Source organism: Natator depressus, chromosome 17, assembly GCF_965152275.1.
Source record: "Natator depressus isolate rNatDep1 chromosome 17, rNatDep2.hap1, whole genome shotgun sequence".
In the NCBI taxonomy this organism is placed as follows: Eukaryota; Metazoa; Chordata; order Testudines; family Cheloniidae; genus Natator; species Natator depressus.
In genome coordinates this window covers 16,073,241-16,096,212 of record NC_134250.1, presented here as the reverse complement: position 1 = coordinate 16,096,212, position 22,972 = coordinate 16,073,241, and the positions used below count along the sequence as shown (strand labels likewise).

Sequence of the window (22,972 nt, the reverse complement as noted above, 5' to 3'; positions counted from 1 at the left end):
AGTCTACGTAGCTTAGGTCGATCTTTGGCGGTGTCTACACCGCACTGGGTCAACAGGGAGAAACTCTCCCATCGACTTACCTTATGCTTCTCATTCCGGTGGAGTTCCGGAGTTGAAGGGAGATCGATCTGCGGTCGATTTAGCGGGTCTTTACTAGACCCGCTAAATCGACTCCTGGTGGATCGATTGGCACACCGTCAATCCCTGGTAAGTGTAGATATGCCCTAAATGTCCCACCTTATTAGCAGGTGTGGGAATCCAGGAGGGATCTACAGGTCAGTTGTTGCTGCATCTTTAGGCCAGGAATGGCTCATAAGATTTCACCATGAATATAATATAAATGAAGTGGGAGTATCCCTCTGGCACAGGGATCCAGGGCCTGTGACAAGACAGGTCTTGAGGAAAGGAATCCTAGAAAGAGGATTGAGTTTGAGTTCATATAGAGTTATTCTGAAATTATCATTTTGGTAATAAACCAGACTCCGGAAGGGGAATGACTTTTACTCTGTAATGCGTATGTAGCTCTTATTTGGAGCTGGGTTGGGACCCCATCAGTTTACATGTAATACCAGAATAGTAGTAATTGACAAATGAGTCACTGATAGCAATTATGTCACATAGATTTAAGAAACCTGGGACTGGACACTGCCTTTTTTCTGTCTTACTTGGTCATTGCTTAATCTCCAAATGAATTCTTATTAATGCTTGAGTAGTTTCACTGCCTCTAGCCAAATCTGTTGTGGCCAGCGGTTCTTATGCATGTGAAGTGGTAGCAGCAGTATTGTGTCTTTTCAATACCCATGTAAATTGGTGAAGTCCTCGCCTATTTCCAGGCAAGAGCTACATACTTGTGTAATCAGAAAGTGTCTTGATGCTAAGAGATGATAAAGAGTGTAAAAATCACACACCCACCAATCCCTCACTTCATTGTGGTAATTTTGAACCTTTTTGAAAATATAGTTTGCCCAGTCACGTTAGGTGAAACTATCCCAAACCCCTAAAAGATACCAGTCAGTAATCGTAATTGTTTTAATATAATTCCAAGAGATTTTTCTCTTCTGAGTATAGCCTTTCATACACTCATTGAATTGACTGTTTCCCAATCATAATGTTGTTGTGATAGTTTTTTCAACTGTGGAAACCAAATGTACTTCATTGGTATACTTAATAAAAGGAGCTGGTTTAACACATGAATTCAGTGGCTGAAAAAGTGAATTTTACTGTGAAAAAGATTTTTAAAGACTTACATTTGTGTCTCCAAAGCAGGCCCTTCAGAAACTTCAGAAATTGATGAAAAAATTGCTCTTGCAAAGAAGTACACAGGTATTTTTTCAATTCTGTTTCGCTCAGCAACATTTTCTTGCAGCAGTGTTAGTATTTGGATGTCTGAGTGCTGATTCTCAAGATGCTGGAGTTCTGTGTTTGGTATGAGACCAGTAAGATCTCATATCTAAATTTTCAAAAGGGACAAGTGTTTTTGTGTGCTAGAATTTTTGGGTGCCGAATTTAAAATACAATAAAAGGGGACCCTGTCTTTTTCAGAGGTGCTCTGCCTTCTTAATCTACTCTCTTAACATCGGGCCCTTTTAAGACAAATTCTGAGGCATCAAAAATTACTAGCAATTCTTGAAAATTTAAGCCTTGTTTCCATTGCAGTTTGGTGTGTAAAATTATGCTATTAATAAACGTTTTAATAACCCTCTTTGCATGCCACATTTCAAACTTGATTCTTTTTAAAAGTATTATGGGTTAGGACGTTGGAGTGGAGAAGAAAGCATGGGGGGGAAGCAGTTTAATGGGAAAAGTGTTTGTTTGTGGTTGGTTAGGGAAGATGTTTTTTGCAGAATTTGAAAATCTGGTGAAATTGTATTGCCTAAACTCCCCCACCCCACAAAATCAGCAGTTGGGGGTGTGTGTGTGTATATTATGCCCATTTACAAACATTAGAAAAAGCTAATTTGCACCTCAAGAAAGACACTTCTGTATAAAGGTCAGACTGCTTTTGCTTTAATGAATTTTTCAGATTCAGAAATTGAGATGCATTTTTTCAGTTCATGTGGATTTTAGATATTTATAGTTTTGAACTTGCCTTATTAAAATACTTATTTTGAATATTTAATGTTAGCACAGGTTACTCTGTATTTTTATTATGGTATATTTTACTTTATATTTATCTAAGGAAGCCACCAGGGTTCCGATTGCAGTGAAGGAACAGATGTGGAAATACCGGTAGAAGGTTAGAGATATGAAACTTTTTTCATAAACATGAATTAACAGCATTGAAAAGAGAATTTCATTTTTTAAATAAATATTTGAAAACAATGAAACTTCAGTACATTGAAACTGTACATTATCTCCTCAACCATTCTCCTTGTGAATGGATGGCTGGTTTTGTTGTTTCTCCCCCCACCCCCCGACCGTGAATGACTTATTGTGATGGGAGTGATCATTCTTTTAAATTATTAATTGCATTTGTCAGGTGCCCATCACCATAATATCTAAAAGCTATTACATGAATTCAGAAATATGATCCTCCAACCAGTTTTATTCCATCCCAAATCATAAACTCATGGGTTTTGTGGGCAAGTTATGATGGCAACAGTACTCACTGTTACAATCCTTATTATTTGACTTTCAAAGGTGCCTATCACATAGTGTGTAGATGGCATTGCGTAAATTTAGAAGTGCATTAGGTCCCTCAAAAAAGAATAAAGTTCTCTGCTCTTCCGATCTGCATTAATAAAACCATGTGCCTGGGAGGAAATAATCTGGGTGCATTGCTTCCCCAAGCAAGTGTCATGACCACTTTGACACTTAATTGTTAAGAGAGAACTAGAAGAAAGAAATGAGTGTTACAGGGCAACCTGAAAGGAATAAGACGGAGGCTCAGCCTTATCTTTGGCAGTACTGAACTCCACAACCACAGACCCTCCACTAAGAGTGCCTGATTTAGGCCTCTACTTGTTTAAACCTGAGCTCTATTTCCATGTCGTTCTTAAATCTGTTTTGTCTTTTGTTAAATGAGAACTATTGAATTGAAAGTTGCACGCTTTTTTGCTAAGAACTCAAAACCTATTCATGCTTCAAGTTAAGTTAGTATGTTTAAAAAAAGATGCTGGGGCAATTCAGAAAATTACAAGCAATTAAGCCTTACTTTACTGCTAGGACATTTTTTTTGTGATTTAAAAGGAGTAAAAGAAATGGCTAGATTGACACATGATATGGACAAGCTAGGATGGTTTATATGAAGGAAAATCCTGCGTCTGTAATCTACTAAAATTATTTATGTGCCCACAAATTAGTGCCTAAGGGAGAAGAATCAGTTGATGATTGGATTTTCGAAAAGCCTTTGACAAAGTTCCTTATGAGAAGTTATTAAGGAAACTAAGGGCAGACAAGGTTTAGTGAATGGACAACACAATAGCAATTGCACATCAGAAGGAATAATTTAAACTATGTATTACTGAGCTTTAAATTGATTGAAACCACTCCGAAAGAACTTGCCGCATCATTATCCTGCTTCAAATGTGCAGCGTGGGTAAAATAAACATGTTAGGACATATAAAGAATGGTAGACAAAATAGTAGTGAAAATATTCTAGTGTTATATAAAAGATAGTATGCCTTCATCTAGAATATTGTATTGAGTTGTCCTACTGTTTTGGAAAAGATGATACAGCAAATACTGAAAACATCTAGGGGGGTGCCGAAAATCATTACAGAGCTAGAGAGATGTTTGTATGAAGAGAGATTGAAAACGTTGGGACTAATTAGTATATTGAGGAGACAAAAAAAATTGATGCTATATCAAAAAATGCCTGGTATATGAGAGGTAAATTTACCCTTGAAAACAAGTAGAGGGAGGCAGTGAGTGAAACTGAATGGTAACCTATTTAAAATAGAAAAGATGATTTCAAAAAAAAAAAATTATATACACACACAATGTAACAACTTTGTGGCAATAAGTTCCAGGTATCATTGAGGTCAAGAGGTGCTTAGAGGTCAAAAAGAGTTCTCTTTTATACTGGTAATATCTACAAGTTAGATAAGACTTGCTTCAGGGAATAAGCCAACCACTGATATGGTTTAAGAGGAAATTACGGTACTCTTCTGGGCATACTATTTCGTAACTGTCCACTATGTGACTTCGTGCATGTTCCTCAAAAGGATGTCAGACACTGGATACTGGACTAGATGGACTGCTTGTCTGATCTTCTGTGGCTAAAGGACCAGGACATCATAATCCTCTTTGTGCTTTGAGTTTACCAGTTACCTGTGTTACTCGTGAATTAAACGGAACGAGTGTAATACAGTTTTTTCTGAACCAGGTGATAGATTTGACATAGGTGAAATGTGCTCTATTTAATGTGTTACAGTAGCTGTTGCTGATGACTATGATATAAAGTGAAAAGCAATGATGAAGGGAGAGTGCTCCCTACTGACCACCGAACAAAACAATTTACTATGCTTCTAGCTTAGAGATCTCAAAGACAGTGTTCATCCAGGTATACAAACACAGTGCCTTTTAACTAGAGAATTTGCATAAATCTTAAGTTTCAAACAAGAATCAGCTTCCTTTTTAAAAAAAATTTTATCCAGTGTATATGTTTTTCCCCACTCTATACTGTTAAGGCAAATCCTGTTCACTATACTGATGCATGTTGCCCCACTGAAGTCAGTTTGACCCCCATCTCCATCATTTTGCACTGTTAACATTGTAATCTGTAATGAAAATTATTTTAGCACAACCAGAGGAAGTCTGCCATGAATGGCGGCAGAAAATATATAATCTATTAGGGCACAAAGCCTTTGTTTACATTTTTAAGTAATCCTTCATGACAATGAGGAATTATTTATGATTATATGAATCCTATTAAGCCAAGAATAAGAAATTTCCTGCATCATTAATAAGAAGTTTCCTACACTGCTGCATATGAAATTTAGCAAATATAATCCTTACCTCCTTACCTTTGTCTAGAAATGCTTAAAGGCTTGTGGTAAAGTGTCTCTGTTCTTGGGTTTTTTTTAATTCACAGTGTGCAACAAACATATTAATATGCCATTAGGCTTCTGTGACAAGTGGCAGTGTGAATGCTAAATTGCTGAACGCTTGGGTAAAAGTACTTTATAGTGCATATGCCATTCTGAAGTTCTTTTGTGATCTGTTTTTGTTCTCAGATTCTTCTCAGCATGCCCCTTCTGAGACAAGTGAGGACCCTGAAGTTGAGGTCACCATTGAAGGTTAGTTTTTCCAACTCCTGCTTTCCAATCTTTTTGGGTTCTCTTGGTAACAAAAGCCTTTCACAACTGTCTGGCTGAGTATGCATGATGTTTTCTTTCACCCACTACCTAGAGTAGAATAAATTTGATCACCAGTCAGCATTGACCAGAGTCTGAAATGCGAACTACCACTTAAGCACACTTACTCCAAGAAGTTGAGTAAAAACACAACATACCAAAAACATAGTGATTAAATCTTGTTGTTTTTTTCTAGCATTAATAGTACAAAATATTCATTACTCTAATTGTAAGGTAAAATATAAGACTCTGAAGAACATATTCATTCTTAAAAAAAGAAAAGGCATTTTATTAACACATTTTAGACACGTACAAATTCCTAGTTGAGACAAGCTTGTGGAAAGGACTCGTGAGTTGCATGTACAAGTACTGTAACTGAAGCTTTAAACTAATTGTCTGATGCTGATTAAAAATCTATTGGCAAGATAACAGCTGTTTTGGCCTCTGATTTGTAATAAGTGTGTACAGTGATGTAGCTGCCGTGAAAGTACTGTAATGTCACTAAAACAATTAAATGTTGGGGGTTTTTTTGTACTAGAAGACTGGTTGGAAGTCCTCTGCCATACAAGTAAAAACACACTGAAAAGTTGGCTCCTATCATAGAGCCAAAGAGAGACAACGAGTGGCTACAAATTAAAATATACACTGTGCTTTCCAAATGGAATACACTCAAGATATCCTGGGGAAAATGCTGTCTCAAGCATGAGACAGGCTTCAGTTTTCTTTTTCTAATTATAGAGTTCTCTTATCTAGGATTGTAAATATTACAAAGGTGAAAGGATTTTTTTTATAACAACATGAAGAAAAAAAGTCAAAGTTCTGGCATAGTTTTGGATTTGTTTATTGGTGTGCTAAACCTCTTTCATCAGAGCAGAAAGACCTGAGGCCTTCATCAATTGCTTTCCTTAACTGCATTTTCTGTCCGTTAGGTGAATTTGGCCTCAGGAGCATAACTAGGCTCTGGAGAAGAGAGCCTTATAGCACAGAAATGAGGGAGTCAAAGGGTCTTATTTCCTGCTTGCTGCAACTATACCCATGAAACTACTGGAATTAAAAACTTCAGAACAACCCCTGATATTTTGAGCTCTTGTTAAATGAAACTTATTCATGTCTCACAGGGTTGTACTGGTTTGAAGCTCTATTTCTGTGGAGCTCTTCAGCTCTGCAGGGACAAATGTACCATAAGAGGCTGTAGAGCTTACTTTCATGCTTTAGTCCTGTGTAGGCCCTACATTTAGATAGTGCATTTCAAGACTTAGGCCTGATCTACACTGAAAAGTTATATTGGCATGGCTGCATTGGCCAGGGTGTGAAAAAACACATCCCTGACTAACATAACTGCTGACAAACTCCTAGTGTAGATGCAGCTATGTCGACAGAAAAGTCTTTCCATTAACATAGCTAACGTCATTTGGGGAGATGGTGTTCCTACACTGACAGAAAAAGCTTCTTTGGGCAGTGTAAGCTGCAGCTACATTATGGGGCTATGCCAGTATAGCCTATGCAGGGTAGGCATAGCTTTAGTGGATAGATTTTCTAGTTAATCAGATAAACATTTAGTAAATATTTATTTTTGCTGATGACTTTGATGTGACTAAGCATATGTTCACAACGCCACTTAGTTCTTGTTGTGTTTAACATCTTCCCCAGCAAAATGTGAAATAAATGTTGCTTAAACTAAACTTTGCTACATCCTGGCACTCTTACTCTCCTAAGTAGTTTTAACACAGGCAGATACCTCTTTAAATCTAGGATTACTCACATGACTAAGGTTGCAGATTTGGGCCCTTAATAAGGAACTGATTGATACTTCCATTAGAATTCTGAGACTCCAAAACTGTGTCAACGCTGTAAAGTACGTGTCTGGATAAAACCATCAGTGATGTGTCTCATGTTTATTTTTAAGATGATGAGGACTACTTACCACCCAACAAGAGACCGAAGAACACTGAGTCAGCAAATGAGGCTGCCAATGCTGGGAGAAGAAAAGTGAGAGAATTCAATTTTGGTAAGATTCAAATTCAAGTTTCTCTTTATCATTTGCTTCCTAAAAAACTTTCCTTCTTGATGACTCTAGATAACATCAGGTTGTGGGACTTTTGAAGAGATAAATAGAGGCATTCAGTTAACACCCTATATTTCTTTGTAGATATATTGCTACAGTGCAAGCAGTTGTAAACCACCTGTTTTTGTTCACCTGTAAAGTGATCCTCTAACCAGAATTTGGACTAACCAAAGTTGTAGCTTTTATAAACCATTTGGAAGCCATTGTGGTAGAGAGGAGGAAACCGTAACAATATAAACATTAGAAATAGGATAAAACGAAGTAGAAATCAGTTTAGCCATTTTCTCGTCTGACCTCTTGAGAGAAAATCTGAGAAGAGTGAGGCCGGTCACTTTCACTTTAGCTTAATGGATAATTGGAGTCCTAGGCCAGGAGCCAATCCTAGTTAGTTTTCTCTCCACACTTCAAGTTACACAACAAAGGTGTGCCAAGGGGAGCCATGCTTGGGAAAAGAAGGGAGACTCCTTCATGGTGAGTAGCCTGGCTTAGGCCTTGTCTCCATGGGAAAGTGTTTTTTTGGTTTTTTTTTAACATTGTTTTTTCTGTTATAACACATACAGAGTAACTGTAGTGAAAGAGTGCATCCACATGCTTTGTTTATTCTGGCTTAAGCTACTTCCATTTTGGATCGTTGTGTCCACAGAGCACTGTGATTTTTTTGAATTAGCCACACAGTATTCTGGGCAGATACCACAGTGAGTTCTAGTGTTCAGTCTAGTGTTCTGCCATTAGGCTGTATGCACTCTGGGATTTTTCTCATAGCACATTGTGGGATGCCTACCAGAACATACTAGAGTTTGGGCTCAGACTAAACAATTTCCATGGCTCATCTGTGTTTTGTGAGGCAAGTACCATTTTCAAACTGCTATCAGACAACGTGGAGAAAACATGCCAAGCACCATGATCCTGTCATGAATGTGAAGGAGCTGCTGCACCCCTCTGTTCGTGTTCATGGCTTTGGATGGGTGGCGAGACAGCCACAGCCACGTGGGTAGAGGAGGAGTTTGAAATAAAGCTGTTACTTCTGCAGGACACTTTCCTGGAGCAGCTCCACTCAATGGAACGCCACTTTTGCACTCAGCAAACTAGCGCTTATGGGCAGGACGTGATAATGATGCAGAACTGGCATGACCAGCACTGGCAGCAGAACCTTGGAATGACAAAAGCTACTTTTCTAGACATCTGTGCAAAGCCTCCCCCTGGAGTTGCAGTGGTGGAACACCAACAGGGGGGGTTCCCCTTCATACTGAGAAGTGTACAGCCAAAGCCCTTTGGAAGTTCACCGTCTCTAATTTCTACCAGTCAGTAGCTAACTACTTTGGTGTTGGCAGATCAACTGTCTGGATTGTTCTCGTGGAAGCGTGCACTGCTATTGACAAGGTGCTCTTGGGCCTTGTCATAAAGCTTGGCAGTGCACGGGAGGTTATTGATGGATTTGTGCAAATGGTGTTCCCGCATTGTATTGGGACTCATGTATCAATTCTTTGCCCCTCAGACTTCATCAGAAAAGGGTATTTGTCCGTGGTGTGCTGCAAAGCCTGGCTGATCACTATGGAAGGTTCACCGATATTAATACAGGGTAGTCTTGCAAGGTCAAAATTGCCAGGAACTGTAGAAACTCAGCCCTGTTCACTCCTCCAATGAAAAAAGGAACTTTTGCTGCCAGGACCACTATGGACATTAATGGTGTTGCGATTCCCCCTGTCATTCTGGGAAACCCAGTTTATCCTCTGCTTCCTGGGCTTCCGAAGCCTTTTACTGGACACATGGACAGGAGAAGGATGCTGTTTAACTATACCCTGAGTAGCCACAGTATGACAGTGGAATGTGCTTTTGAAAGATGGAAGGGAAAGTGGAATTATCTTATATCCTAACAAGACTGGATGCTTGTGAGCCATATCTGCTCTGTGAGATAGGTGCTTGCTGTGTTTTGCCCAGCATCTGTGAGAGCAAGGGAGAAACCCTCATTGATGGCTGGGTGGTGGAGGTGGAGAGATTTTTCTCAATGTTGTGAGTAGCCAGAGACGGTGCTTCTAAGGTGCCACAACTTGTTGGGGAAACAGTGTCAAGGGAAACGTGCTCCTACTTTGAAACCAGAGTGCAATGGGTAGAAAATGAATATACTATGACCAAATGAATGGTAGGTGGGTGTGCGTGAGAGAGAGAACATTTTATTAGGAAGTGATGTTTTTATGGCGGGGGGAGGGAAGGAGATTTCTCAACTGATTTTCTCGTGATAAATGCATCTTAGCAGAGATGTATTTGGCAAGGTCTGAATGTATTCTTCCACGTCATCTTTTGCTTCACACAGAGACTTTTCAGATGCTCAGGGCGGTGGCATTTCATGTGGTAGGGAGGACAGAGAAAAAGTGCAAGTAGATAGTGGTCTCCATGACAACAGTAAGTTGATATTTTCTCATTTTTTGGAATGCCATTGCCGTCTGCTCTTCCCAGTCTGGGGTGTGCGTGGACATTTTCCACTTTACTTCCCCTTCCTATAGGACCTCTGTATCAGTGCTGGCTGCGAGATTGGTGGATAATGGAGAATGAGTGGGGGGCAGGTTAGTAATTACATGTGTGTGTCTATAGGCAACCTTACACTGGAGCGTGTTACCCTTATGTGTGTTCCCAATAGGTAGAGGATGACTGTTCAAAGTCAGTGGGCAAACCAGGGAGCTACGCAGCGCTATTGTTTCCTAGGATGGTGCCCCCACACCCTACACTGGTCCAGGAGAGGAAGGGAAATGCCGTCTATCTTGGCAGCCCCAAAAAGGCTGCATTGGTTTGCAACATGCATGCCAAACAGAGGGCTATCTTTGCTTTAAATTCTGTTTTTATAACTCATGCAGATCAGGAGCACTACAAAATAAGTAGACTTCTGCAGTAATTGGTTTGAAACCAAGGGGTGGTTAATACTGAAGGTCTGATTAAAATTAACCATGAATGCTTTATAATCCCTATTCGTTTTGAAATGTCTCTAGCCTAATTTTGGCAATTTACATGATAAAATGTAAAGATAGCTGAAAGCTTTGGGGCACTGATTAAACTGTGAGGCAAAATACTTTTTCTGTGGCTTTTTCTCCTACTGTATCTGCCGTTGCAATAAACATGTGCTTTGAAATGTGTCTGGTTTTTCTTTTAACCCCTGCAATACCACCATCTTGGAGGGTGGTCGGCAACAGAGGGAGAATCACACAGGAAGGGGGATGGGACAGTGAGTTGTACGTTTGGCCAGTGGTTGTGGAATTTGATACTTCAGGGAAATAAACCCTTTAGGGCTTAAAGGGAAGATGCCATTTTGAGCACACTAAAGGAAGGTTGGGGAGAGGCAGACACGCCACGCAAAATGGCAGCAGCCAGCCAGCACCTGGCACACAGTTGTTTAAGAAATCTCCTTATATAGTTGTATTGTGTTACAGTACCTAATACTTACTAGTAGTTCTTCCCTACACAGCAGTTTCAGGCTGGCTTTCTGCCTGGGTTTCTCTTGTTCCTGGGTCTCTGGCTCAGGGTTTGGCATGCCAGAGAGATCTTGGCTGTCTGGGAGAATCTCCTGGATGAAGTCCAGGGTTGCTTCGGTGCCTTTGATGGTCTCTTGGGTATTTCCAAGGCCACCCTCCCAAAACAGTCCATGTGGGTCCCACCAGGTCTAGTGCTTAGAGTGGGGAGCCCCCAGCAGAGATTCCCCTGTGAATTGCTAAATCCAAAGCAGATTGATTAGTGCGGGATGAGATACCAGATAATTTGAAAAAAAGTTTTTGTGTGGCCGCAAGGGCATTTATCCTGAAAAAATCAGTTATTCCAAAAAAATTTGCCATGTGGACAAGGCCTTATTCTTACCTACACTGTGTATTGCACGCTTATCTTTAACATCCAAGAAATTGCATATAAAAATAAATTATAACCTTTAAAAATGGACTCTGAAGCTGTATTCATTTGCCAATAGGAGATTTAATATTTAAAACCGATTTTGGTATAGACTTGAAGCTGAACCCTGTATCTCATCTTACATGAGAGAATGATTTTCAGCAAAAGGAGGTGTAACGGCTAAACATATCAGTCTGACTTTGGGCTTGTAACTGGAGAGCTCAGAAAAGTCTACTCTGCAAATAGGCAACAAAAATGCTTGCTTATTTAGTCTCTAAAAGCCAGCCAGCAGCTGGTACCATCTTCAAAAAGCCAGTCCTAAAGGTATTGAAATGATATGAAAACAAGATGCAATTTCTATCACAGAACTTAAACTGTTTAAAAATACTGCTGTTAAATCCAGTTTATCCGTACAACACACAACTGGATTTGGATAATGTCTATGTCTTGCAGTCTGCATCTTCTTTCAGAAATAGGAATTGTATGGATGACTTGCAAATCCAGCCAACATCAGGACTTTGGCAAATACTGGATTAATGAAGAGGATGGCATGATGCCTCCTGACCCATGTAGTTTTACAGATTTGCGCCAAAACAGCTTCATGTACTCGGTGTAAGCTTTATCAAGCTTTCCTAATTAAGCTTCTCATGCTCTGGATTTAAATAACTGTCAATAGCTGCTGAAAATTGACTTTACCCCTGATGGTGGTGTGAGCTGCTGACTGAAACGTCGAAGAAAAACCATTTTTGGACTAATTTTAGCCCATTTTTGTCCTTTAATTTTTTTAAACTTGGTTTAACATCTGCACAAGTTTTGGAGGTAATCTTAAACATTTTATTCTATCCTATTTCTTTGATATACATGTATATTGAGATGTAGAGTATGTACCAGATCCCCTATATATATTGAGATATAGTGTGTGTATCACACCCCCACATGAATCTGTGTGCGTGTGAGCTCTAAAGGCATACTGTTTATTCCAGAATTCAGTAGCAAAACACTCTTTGTAAAGGCTTGCTCTCATTTGTAGTCTAACATGTCCTCCTTTTTTCCTTACAGAGAAATGGAATGCCCGAATTACAGACTTGAGAAAGCAGGTTGAAGAATTATTTGAAAGAAAATATGGTATGTGTTAACAAACTCCTTTCCAAACAATTGCCTCTAGCCCTTTGACAGCGGAAGTCTCAACTTTTTGGCATGCATCCTGTTTTTGGCTCTGGAACATGCCAGGACTGACAGCACTGAAGGGTTTAATATCATACAAGACTTAAAGCTGGAGAAAATAGCTCTTAATGAACACTTGGGCCAGGATTTTCAAAATTGGGTGCCTAAGGTTAGGCACCTAATTAAGTAACTTTATTCTTCAATCATGCAGAGCATCCTGATCTCCAATAAACTCTAATCTTAGGCATCCCCATTTGAAAGTTGTGACCTTGACTCTTACTTTTATTAATCTTACTAGCAACAAATCAAGTCCTTACATAAAGTAATATTTAGATCTGTTACTTGGGAGGCCCTTCCTAAGGTAATTATTTGCTGCTTTGCTGTTGTGGATGACAGATGGTTTTTAAAATGAAGCAACAATCATGTGATCCCTAAAAGGCGAAGGGAGCGCATGTGTCTGACTGTGAGGCTGATTGTCATGTGTTGCAGTCAGAGTCATTTCTGTGTCTGTACAAGAGAGACGACCAACTGCATTTGTTGAGAGAGGGGAAAAGGCTATTACGGTCTTTGAAATTGATATTTTTTTCTGGTACCCATCTACTGTTAAAAATGGGAGTATCTTTTTGGATGTCATTCAAAACTGGAGTCGTGACCACTTTGTCATTAAATATCCAGGGCCAGATTCTCGGCTGGCATAAATCTGCATAGCACCATTGAACTCAAGTATAATGGCTAACTAAACTGGCCTGATTTTAGTGGTGCTATACAGACATAAATCAGCTGAGAATCTGGTTTATAATACCTGGTTGTGCTGTGTAGGGGAGTTGTAGTCCCAGTGGCACCACCTAACTCTGAATTCAGTGGTTGCATTTAGCCTCCCTGAAAGTCTCCGATAGCTTCAGTTAGTGAAGGACAGTCATGCAGCCATGTGTCTGAATTGATACTTGAGTTTATGGTGCATCCTTCAAAATCTGCCACCTTATGTCCTAGAAGTGGCTGCATTGCATATCAGTGAAGGGTAAAGTGATCCCATATTCAGAATCAAATTCTGTCCTCCTGTATGTATGCACATCTCCTACAGTTCAATGAGTTGTGGATGTCCAGAACTGTGCCTATTCTTTGTAATATTACTCAGGATTTCTAGATGAAAGGTGCTTTACAAATGTCAGTCATTATTATTTACTACTGACACTTTGGGTATTATCTTTTTGTATTTGGATGTAAAGTAAATGTACAAATGTATTATAGTGTAAACGCAATTCCTTAGCTGGTGAATACAGATTAATTTGAAAAATGAAAATCTAGTTACGGTAGAATTTGAATACCAAACCTTGTAAGGATCCAAATCAAGAAGCTTCACTGCAGACTGTACTGCTGATTATGTCTTTGCTCTGTCTGGAGATGAGAGAATCTGCTAAACATTTTATTGATTTAAGAAAAATAAAGATTTCGACTTGTAAAAACTTACCTGTTGTTAGTTATTTATTGAAATAGCATTCTCCTTATTATTTTAAAGCTGGTTTTGGTTGATGCTTTGTTGTGATCTGACCCTTCAGAATTTTGGTGTTGCACCTTTATCTCTCTTTCCCTATGCCATTTGTAGTTTACAAACATTTCTTTCCTTCTGAAGCTGTTCCCTTGGGTTTGTGATGCTTCTCACCACTCACCCACTGATTTACTTGGCAGAGCTGTAGTATTGTAATAAAACTTCCCTAATGAAGGATTAATATAATATGTGGCAAGTTTTCATGGATTGCCATGTGACTCATTCTGTGGAGATCATCTCTGAATATGCCATTTCCTAAAAATTTCTCCAGATGGATCTTTGTCACTTCATATGTATAATGTCCCGTTCCAGTTTGGGCCTATATATACTAGGGTTGAAACCATATTAGCAATAATTGTGTTCAAACTAGACTATCATTTTTATAACCTTATGCAGAATATAGGACTAATAAACAATATTTTCAAAGTTTCCTCTTTTGTGTAACTTGCACATTGGGCTGCCTGAAATAATAATAATATATGTCTTTCAAAATAGGACTTCAAACAATGTGTATTTAAATGCCCTTAAATACTCAATTGGCTCTTCCCCATATATAAAATGTGATTAAGCATTTGGTGTACAGCTAACTTGATTATTTTGAACATAGCCTATGTCTGACTGGCTGCCTCCACATTGAATTATGTCACTTGAGAAAGTGCCTTGACCGCCATATACTTTCAGAAGTCATTAACGCAGCTGAGATTCCTCCGATTTGGCCTTAACTCAGATTGCCGCACTTCTAGTTAGTGGATCACTTATTGGACCTCATCCTGATTCTACTGGAATCTCTGACAAAACTCCTATTACCTGTAAAGGGAACAGGATCAGGCCTACAACATGCAATCTCACTACTGAGTCTTGTGCAATATCTAGGCAATATAAGGAATTAGGGAAAGAGTTGCAGCTGGTACATGGTGCTCTGCTTTCATGAACTTAACTGTTGTTCTAAGATACTATGCTTCAGTATAGACTGTGTGAAGCATCATGTCTTGAAATACATAGCTACAAAACCAGTTAAGTATGCAGTGTCATTGTTAACTCTAAATTTCCTTGAGAAGCCTCCTGGTTTGTCTTGTAGTGCAGGTGGTATCTTAGAAGGATGGTTTCTTTGCATTACTGTCTGTACTTTCAGGGCCAAATTCTGCCCTCAGATACATCATTGAAGTCAGTGAGGTGTATATTTGGTTACCCCAGAGCAGATTTTGGTCTATTAAAACACTTTCTCCCTAGTTAACCTTGCTTCTAATTTTCATATCTAAACCTCAAACTACAAAACACACCAAACCGCTTGGTTGGTAATACTTGGGATTAATGTTCTTCTTGTAAAGGTATACTGAGGTTAGTTTCTGAATCTGCTACTAATGAATGACCTGTTGGCTTTTTATTTTTGAAGACTGGTTGTTTTTAAGGCCACATTTTTGTTCTTGGCCTTGTAAGAAATGTGGAGTTTGCTCAGTCAATTACTTAACTGTTGAAATAAAGTAGAACTTCATTAAGTCATTCTAAAGACTGGAAGCCCATTATGAATTACTGAATTTTTGTTACCATGTTGGCAAACTGAGAATTAATGCGTCGAAAAATTTACTTGGTTTGTAGTTGTTTTGATTATTTGATACTCTACAATGTACCAGAAAATGAAACCAAAGTAAGATGAAACCTTGCAGTAACAGGTGCAGTCTCTGCTACTACATTTTTGCTGAGAAGTGGGGAAAGATGAGCTTGCTGGGGCGAGAGAGAGAATGGGAAAAGTTCCCACTGTAAATAAAGCATAAATAGAATGTTTAGGTGGCTTATTATAATAAGCATTTATTACCTGCTTATCTGCTTGTGTTTATATTGTTCAGATTAGTGCCAAGCAAATAGGTTAGGTAAGGAGATGAGCTATGCTAATGTTTTTATTTTCCTTTTATCTTAAAGCTCAAGCTATAAAAGCAAAAGGTCCAGTGTCTATCCCGTACCCACTTTTCCAGTCGCATGTAGAAGACTTGTATGTGGAAGGCCTTCCAGAAGGAATTCCCTTCAGGAGGCCATCTACCTATGGGATTCCACGCCTTGAGAGGATACTGCTGGCCAAGGAGCGGATACGGTTTGTGATTAAGAAGTAAGGAGCTTTGCATTTATTTTCACTCTTCCTTTCTTCATACTGTGCTCTAACCAAAATTCTTCACTATTTCTGAGAATTTCCAAATTAATTTCTACCAACAGATGCTTTTGTAGTGCTAGCAAGAAGGAATCTTTTCGGTCAAACCACTAAAGCATTATTCAAGCACAGATTTGACACCACAATGCTGATTGTACAAGATCCCAATTGGTGAAGAATTTTCTCTAATATCATGGGCCAGATCCTCGGCTGGTGTAATTTGTCATAACTCCATAGACTTGGGGGCTAGGCCAGTTTACACCAGCTGAGGATCTAGGTGTGAATTTCAAGTTTTTATGGATCTGTTCTTCTGTTCTTCCTACAGAATATTGTTTGGAGTTGTCCAATGACTGGTGTGTGACATTCACCATTAATAGCTTGGTGGTTCACTTCAGACGGATGTGATAGCGCAAGTAATATAAATGAAGCTCAGATACAAGACAACTGCCATTTTGACCTGTTTAATGCTGTTAATGGAAATCTCTCCATTGACTGTCATGAGCTTTGGATCAAGCCCATAATTAGCTGAGGACGAAAATGTTTTGTTTTCATATGTTGCCTTCCCTTCAGCATTGGTGTTATATACCCTGGAAATCTGGGAAACTGTTTCTCTGGTATCTGTGCAGAGCCTTTCGTGGCTGTCCACAGGAAAGTAAGATGAGGTTGTGATGAGAGCACAGACTCTGTTCTGCAGTTGATTATAATCTTTGAGATCTGCCACCTTTGTCTCACTTGGGGGGGAAAAAAATATCTGAACACCCTTCCTAAACTGGTCACAAGCCAAAGACCATTAATAAAGTACAGCAGTTCTGTTACCTTTCCATTACTTTTGTTGTGTGTAGTAACTAGAGCTGTCCGGAGAACAAGCATTCTTTATAACTGCAACTTTGGAGGCTTGAAAATCTTTTTTCATTCCACATGGGAAGAAAAACAAAAAATTTAAGAAGGAACTTCCTTGCACATTTTTGCTAAATGAAATTGTATGGACTTAGATTGTAAGCCCGTTGGAGCAGAGACTTTTAGTTCTGTGTTCAGACAGTCCCTAGCACTCTGCAGTCCTGATCCAAGGTTAGGGCACCTAGGTGCTACAGTAATACAAATAATAATTAATAAGATTGAAACATCTTTTTCACATCAAAAAGGTCAGTTTTTTTATTTCTCTCTTTATGCCCCTTTCTGTGATGGGGATTGGAGAGTCCACCCTGGACACCAGAAACTTTCCCATCAAAGTTTGTATGTGTCTGTGAAATGTTTTGGCTTCAACAAAACTGCATATCTCAGCAAAAAAGCATTTGTCAAAAATTCTTTTGGCAAGCTGTAAGTAAGATTCTTTCGGCAAGTAAGAGCCTTCAGGGTTTGGTATTGACTATAACCAGTATGCTGGGGATCCTGAATTCTGTTCTGGTCCCACAGTGGTAACTAACAGTAGAATTTGCTACAGAGCTGTATGCTATAACTTCCTATAAATGCTATAAATTTGGTAAAAACACATCTGACGGTATGTTAATGCTGAAGAATGTATATTTGTTAAAAATTTTCAGACATGAACTTTTGAATTCAACACGAGAAGATGCACCGCTGGACAAACCAGCTGCAGGAGGTAGGACTTCTAAACTTTTGGGTTGCATAACAGCAATATGATGGAATGTCTTCTATATATAAAGAGGCATGAGTTGTATTCACTTTGTGTCCTTCCTGTCACAACCTGTTTTTTTAGTAAAATGCACGGCAAAGATAGCGTTTGGTTTTGGGAAAAAAGTTTTTCAAAAATATAGGCTTTTTCAGCAAGTAAATGAAAAGCCTACTTTCCTGGAAATATGTTGTGATTAGTGAGCAGTACTCCCAATATTTATTCCCCTCTCAACCTCACATCTCAGTCCACATTGAAACTGACTAAGAAAGAGAATAAATCTGACAACTAAGATGCAGAGACCCTGGCCTGTATGAAACAGTGTTTGCTTACGTTGTAAGTCTAAACAACAGCTGGTCTGGAAATACTGTTGTCAAGCCAGAAAAATTAAAACTTAATACTTTTCAAATTCAGAGTTTGAAAAACTCACTAGTGGGATGGTCTGATCTATCAAATGATGATTTTGATATTGAAGGCGTAGATGGGCTTAAAAACCAAACCCCTTGGTAACATACCTCACCCACATTTTCAAAATGGGAATGGGCAAAAAATGCTGTGTATCCATTTATGCCCTATCGGTAATTGTAAGTGTATTCACAATGAGCACGTACAGATTTGGTTCCTGACCACGTTTGTGGTGTGCTTCGAGATCTACGGATGAAAAGTACTACATAAGAGCCAGATGATATTATTGTGTTTAGAAACTGTAACATGAGGCCCAGAACAGTGCATGTATGAACCTGAATTTAAACCGAACAGCGCATGTATGAACCTGAATTTAAACCGAACCTTTTGCACACAGGTGGTGAAGGTAAAATGAGATGTGAATGGCTAAACTGGCTGTACCACATTTTTCACTTCAAGGAACATTGTGCTTTTCAGAGTCTTACTGAGCTAACCGATCAGATGAAATAGGCCACGTAAAGAGGCTATCATTTGATTATTAGTTTGACAGGCTTGCTATCTACACAGTTGATTTTAGTGGCTAGCCCATTTTAGTGGCTAGAGAGGTATGTTTATCAGAGTATGTTTGATTAAGTTGGTGATGTATTTAAACTGAAGTGTGAGATTAGGCTGATATGTGCCAAAAATATATTAATGGTGATGTTGGTTATCTTCATGGCTACTGGCATAAGGCAAGACTGACTTAGAGAATGTGACAATTCTTTTGTTGTAATGCAAAAGGTAATTCCTATTACCACTTGATTATTTCTCCAATGGTAAATATTCTCAACAGGTAAAAACTCCTGCGTTTTTTGCCTCCCCTCGAAGCCCATTCAAAGATACTAGAAATTTCCACTCAAAGATAAGAATGCAAGCATTTATCAACATTATAATCTATATTGATCAGTTTCTTTTCCCCCAAACCTGGAAGACAAAAAATTACTCTTATTTTTCTTTAATAATAATAATAATAATAATAATAATAATTTAAAAAAAGCATATAACATTGTGTGAATGATAATTGGAAAATTACTTTCCTCAACATGTGTTTTGATTAAGTTGGTATCCTACCACCTGTCTCCACTTCAGGGTCAGGTTTTGCTAATTGTCTAAAGCTAGATGTTAAGAGTCTATATAAATTGTAATGTAGTTTGAAGCGATGGTAGCTCATATAAGCCTCCTACACCCCAAAAATGCACATTGTCAACCTTGATCTGAGAGAAGGAATTGGGAATATTAGAGTTCCTGAGTCCAGAGGCGTGAGAGGCTAGGAGTAAGAATCTGCATTGGTGAAGCTTGTGTAGTGTTCTTTATGCAGCTGTATATTAGTATTTAAAGAAAAATAAACCCTTATTTTTGTAATATTTGAACAGAAAATAAGATTTAAGGATGTCATTCCATCCTTAACCAATTGCATGAAGGTATTGTATGTCATCTGCAAAGAAAGATCACCTACTGTTGTGAACCTGTTCACCCACCGGCTTTGAGGACCAAATTCAAGTGGCTGTAGGCACAGGATACGCTAAGGATAGAGTGCAAAAACATAACTGCATCCTTGCTTTTGTGATTTTAAATCCAGCCCCCTTTTACTGTTTTACTGAAGGGTTTAATAGAAGTAATATGAAGACAAATAAGGTGTACTCAGATCTCTTGATAGCCTTATGTTTGGGGAAACTAATAACCCATGCCATGTTGTATAGTGTTAGTGAATAGCAACTGTGAGACTTGTCTTTACAATCTTGCGGTTAATCAAAATAATTAAGGAATGTTATCTTTGTTCTGTTACTGTTAATTGTAGTGAAAGAAGAGTGGTATGCCCGAATCACCAAATTAAGAAAGATGGTAGATCAACTTTTCTGTAAAAAATTTGGTAAGTACACTGCTAATATTCCAACTTCCTTTGTGGCTTTTAATCCATAGTAGGTTGATTTCATATTAGCTATCCTTAAGAAAGCTTTGTTGGATCCTTCTGAGGCATAAGTGGATGAAACTCTTGAGTGAAAATTTTCCAAATGCTTGAAATCCTGACTGTTAAGCAAAAATAAATCTTTTATTGCTGTAATGTTTAGTCAAAAGGGTAAATGTTCAGTAAAGTTCATCTGTAAAGTTGCCTTTTATGGTTCTGATTCCTTTTGCATTTGGATTTTTCTCTCTAGTTGTGGTAAAGCAAATACCTTATTTTTCAATGTACAGTATAATGTCAGTGGCACTGTTAGGATTAATAGCTGAGCATTTCCGGGCTTGAATTTGAATGCTGTTTCCCCAGCCTACTTAGGAACATATATGGTCAAGAATGAAACCACTGAAAGTGTGATACTGTCTGAAAATAAGTTCAAATCACTTTGAGCCCAATCCTGCTTTGACTTTTTCTCCTGTGCAAACCCATTGGCATTAATCTTCAATCTGGCACTGTTGGTGGTCTACATACTGAACATCAGATGGGACACTATGATAATTAGTCCACTAAACTCTGTGTCTTCAACTTGGAGTCCAGTGGGTTTGAATATTCTTTGCTATGCTAGTACCTAATGTTACTGTTTGTGATGGCCCAGAGACTTTGTGATATAGTTTTTGCTGAATCAAACTGTTTGGCTGAACTGATCGATCATTGGATTTATTTTGTTGAATTTCTGTTGTTTTAACAGCTGAGGCCCTAGGGAGCACTGAGCCGAAGGCTGTCCCGTACCAGAAATTTGAGGCACACCCCAGTGATCTCTATGTGGAGGGTCTGCCGGAGAACATTCCATTTAGGAGCCCATCCTGGTATGGAATCCCTCGGCTGGAAAAGATTATTCAAGTGGGCAACAGAATAAAATTTGTAATCAAAAGGTAGGTGAACATTTTAGTGCATAAATTGAAAAAGCAAGAGGAAAAGGCCAGGAGATTGATTGATTGACTGAAGCAAAAGAAAAGCTTTCAGCTTTATAATGCCATAAAACATTCTGAGTTCTGGTACCAGGCAGACAGAAGATATTTCACATTGCAAAGAAAATTGGTGTTCGCCATTTAGGCCGTCATCTTCCTAAATATCTATATAGCAACTAGCCCATTTTGGTGACAATTTGAAATAAATAATATTAAAATCAAAACATAGATTCATAAAACAAACAAAAAAATCATTATTCAGAGACTGTATAGAACAATTTGATAACCTGCTTTCTAATTACAGGCCAGAACTACTAACTCTCAGTCCAACAGAAGTTACCCAACCAAGATCAAATACGCCAGGTAGGACGCATACTGTATGCAAGTTCCATCTATATATCCGTATGCAGAATAAATAAATTGAATGAATTTTTCTGACCTCTGTAAGCATGAGAAAAGTGGTACCAAATATGTATAAATACAGAAGAGAAACTCTCTTTAAATGAATATATTTGAAGGAATCTTTCATGTTTTGCTAGATTAGAAATTAACCACAATCTTTGTAAAATATGCACGTTTACTCATGAAGAAGAAAGAGAAAAGAATACCTCATGGTAGATGATGATCCTGTTGTTTATCGCACTATTAGAAGGTATTCCAATACTATGGTGATGAGCATGGGAAAAGAACCTGCTTTACTAGATTTCTCTAGCCCCATTTACCCACCTGGGCGCAATATCTACCAAACAGCAGTGTTATGACACTGAATTTATTTGTAAAACATGTTGCTATCATCAGGTTAGAGGTACCATGTATGTGCAGATTGGTACCTGATCACTTTAATGACTTATAAAGCACAGTTTGGTTTAGTCAGAGGGCTGTATTAACAATTTTCAATCCACAGAACCACAACAAATGTTAGGTTTTACCTAAGTAGAGAATGCAGGTTGCTTTTCCTTCCAAATGTTTACAGTTCAATAGTATCCATGCCTTATCAAAGTGGGATTGGGGATTTTTCTTGGCTTTCAGGGATAAGATTTGTACGTGGAGATAGGGTAGCCCATTGAAAGCTGCAGTGCAGAGTTAGGCAGCATCTAATTTCAGTCTTGCTGCCAAAGCCCTAGCTTATTGTCCTACTGTACAACTATCTGGCAGGTTGACAAGATAACTGCAGCAATAAGTATGAACAATACCAGTGACGAAAGAAACTGCTTTAATAGCATCTTACTTCTGGAAGAATCGGCATGCAGCAATCATGCCTAATAGAGTGATCAGAATAACATGCTGATTTCCCACTGGTTATTATATCTATCATCAGCTGCTAGGAAAGACTAGTGCTGTAAATACACACAAAACTTTGCCTATAGCCATATCCAGGGTACAAGTTAGACAAATACACACAGAAAAAATGTTGGTTTTGGGTTGGAACGCTAGTGCAAACCACTGGATGTATCATTCTTTCCTGGCAGTTAGTCCTAAGGCAAAACTGGAGAAGGTCCTCTGTGCCATTGTTGCTAAAGCAGACTGTGTGTGTCTCAGCACAAATACCAATTTTTTGAACAATTCAAAATGTTAGTTTTGCAGAGCAATAAATAAATATGGTTCCTATACCAGATAGTTTAGGGGGGGAACATATTGATTTTGTATTTAAAAAAAAATTCAAGAATTATTTTGGTTAGTAAGAATAATATGGTGCTCTTTGGTTGGATAGAAAACTTCCCCTCGTGTGTGTTCAGCCCAGACAATACTCCCTTGTGCTGCTTGTGTGGTGGCACTAGAAATCTAAAAATACAGCTGTTCAGTATATTTTTTTCACTTGCCAAGTTAAGGCCCCGATCGTGCAAATACTTTCTTGTATACATAAGCTTTTGGTAAATGCTTGCAGGGCTGGGGTCCATGTGAACTCTTTTAAAGTAATAATTTTCACCATTTATGTTGTTTATGAACATTCTTT

At 38.6% G+C, this 22,972-nt stretch overlaps 1 protein-coding gene across 6 annotated transcripts in view; it reads left to right on the top strand.

Annotated features, from left to right (window-relative positions):
• Positions 1-22,972, top strand: part of GTF2I (general transcription factor IIi) — a 76,241-nt gene that overhangs the window by 35,733 nt on the left and 17,536 nt on the right. For 3 of the 6 annotated variants that reach the window (XR_012642270.1, XM_074974914.1, XM_074974913.1), the window contains exons 10-19: positions 1,264-1,323; positions 2,180-2,236; positions 5,178-5,240; positions 7,204-7,305; positions 12,289-12,354; positions 15,857-16,040; positions 17,621-17,679; positions 19,952-20,023; positions 20,799-20,982; positions 21,323-21,381. Coding sequence is in view for 2 of the 6 variants with exons in the window: in XM_074974914.1 (XP_074831015.1) it covers positions 1,264-1,323; positions 2,180-2,236; positions 5,178-5,240; positions 7,204-7,305; positions 12,289-12,354; positions 15,857-16,040; positions 17,621-17,679; positions 19,952-20,023; positions 20,799-20,982; positions 21,323-21,381 (906 nt within the window). In the remaining 4 variants the exon portion in view is untranslated. The remainder of the gene's footprint in view (positions 1-1,263; positions 1,324-2,179; positions 2,237-5,177; positions 5,241-7,203; positions 7,306-12,288; positions 12,355-15,856; positions 16,041-17,620; positions 17,680-19,951; positions 20,024-20,798; positions 20,983-21,322; positions 21,382-22,972) is intronic. The other 3 variants (XR_012642271.1, XR_012642273.1, XR_012642272.1) reach the window with 3 other exon arrangements.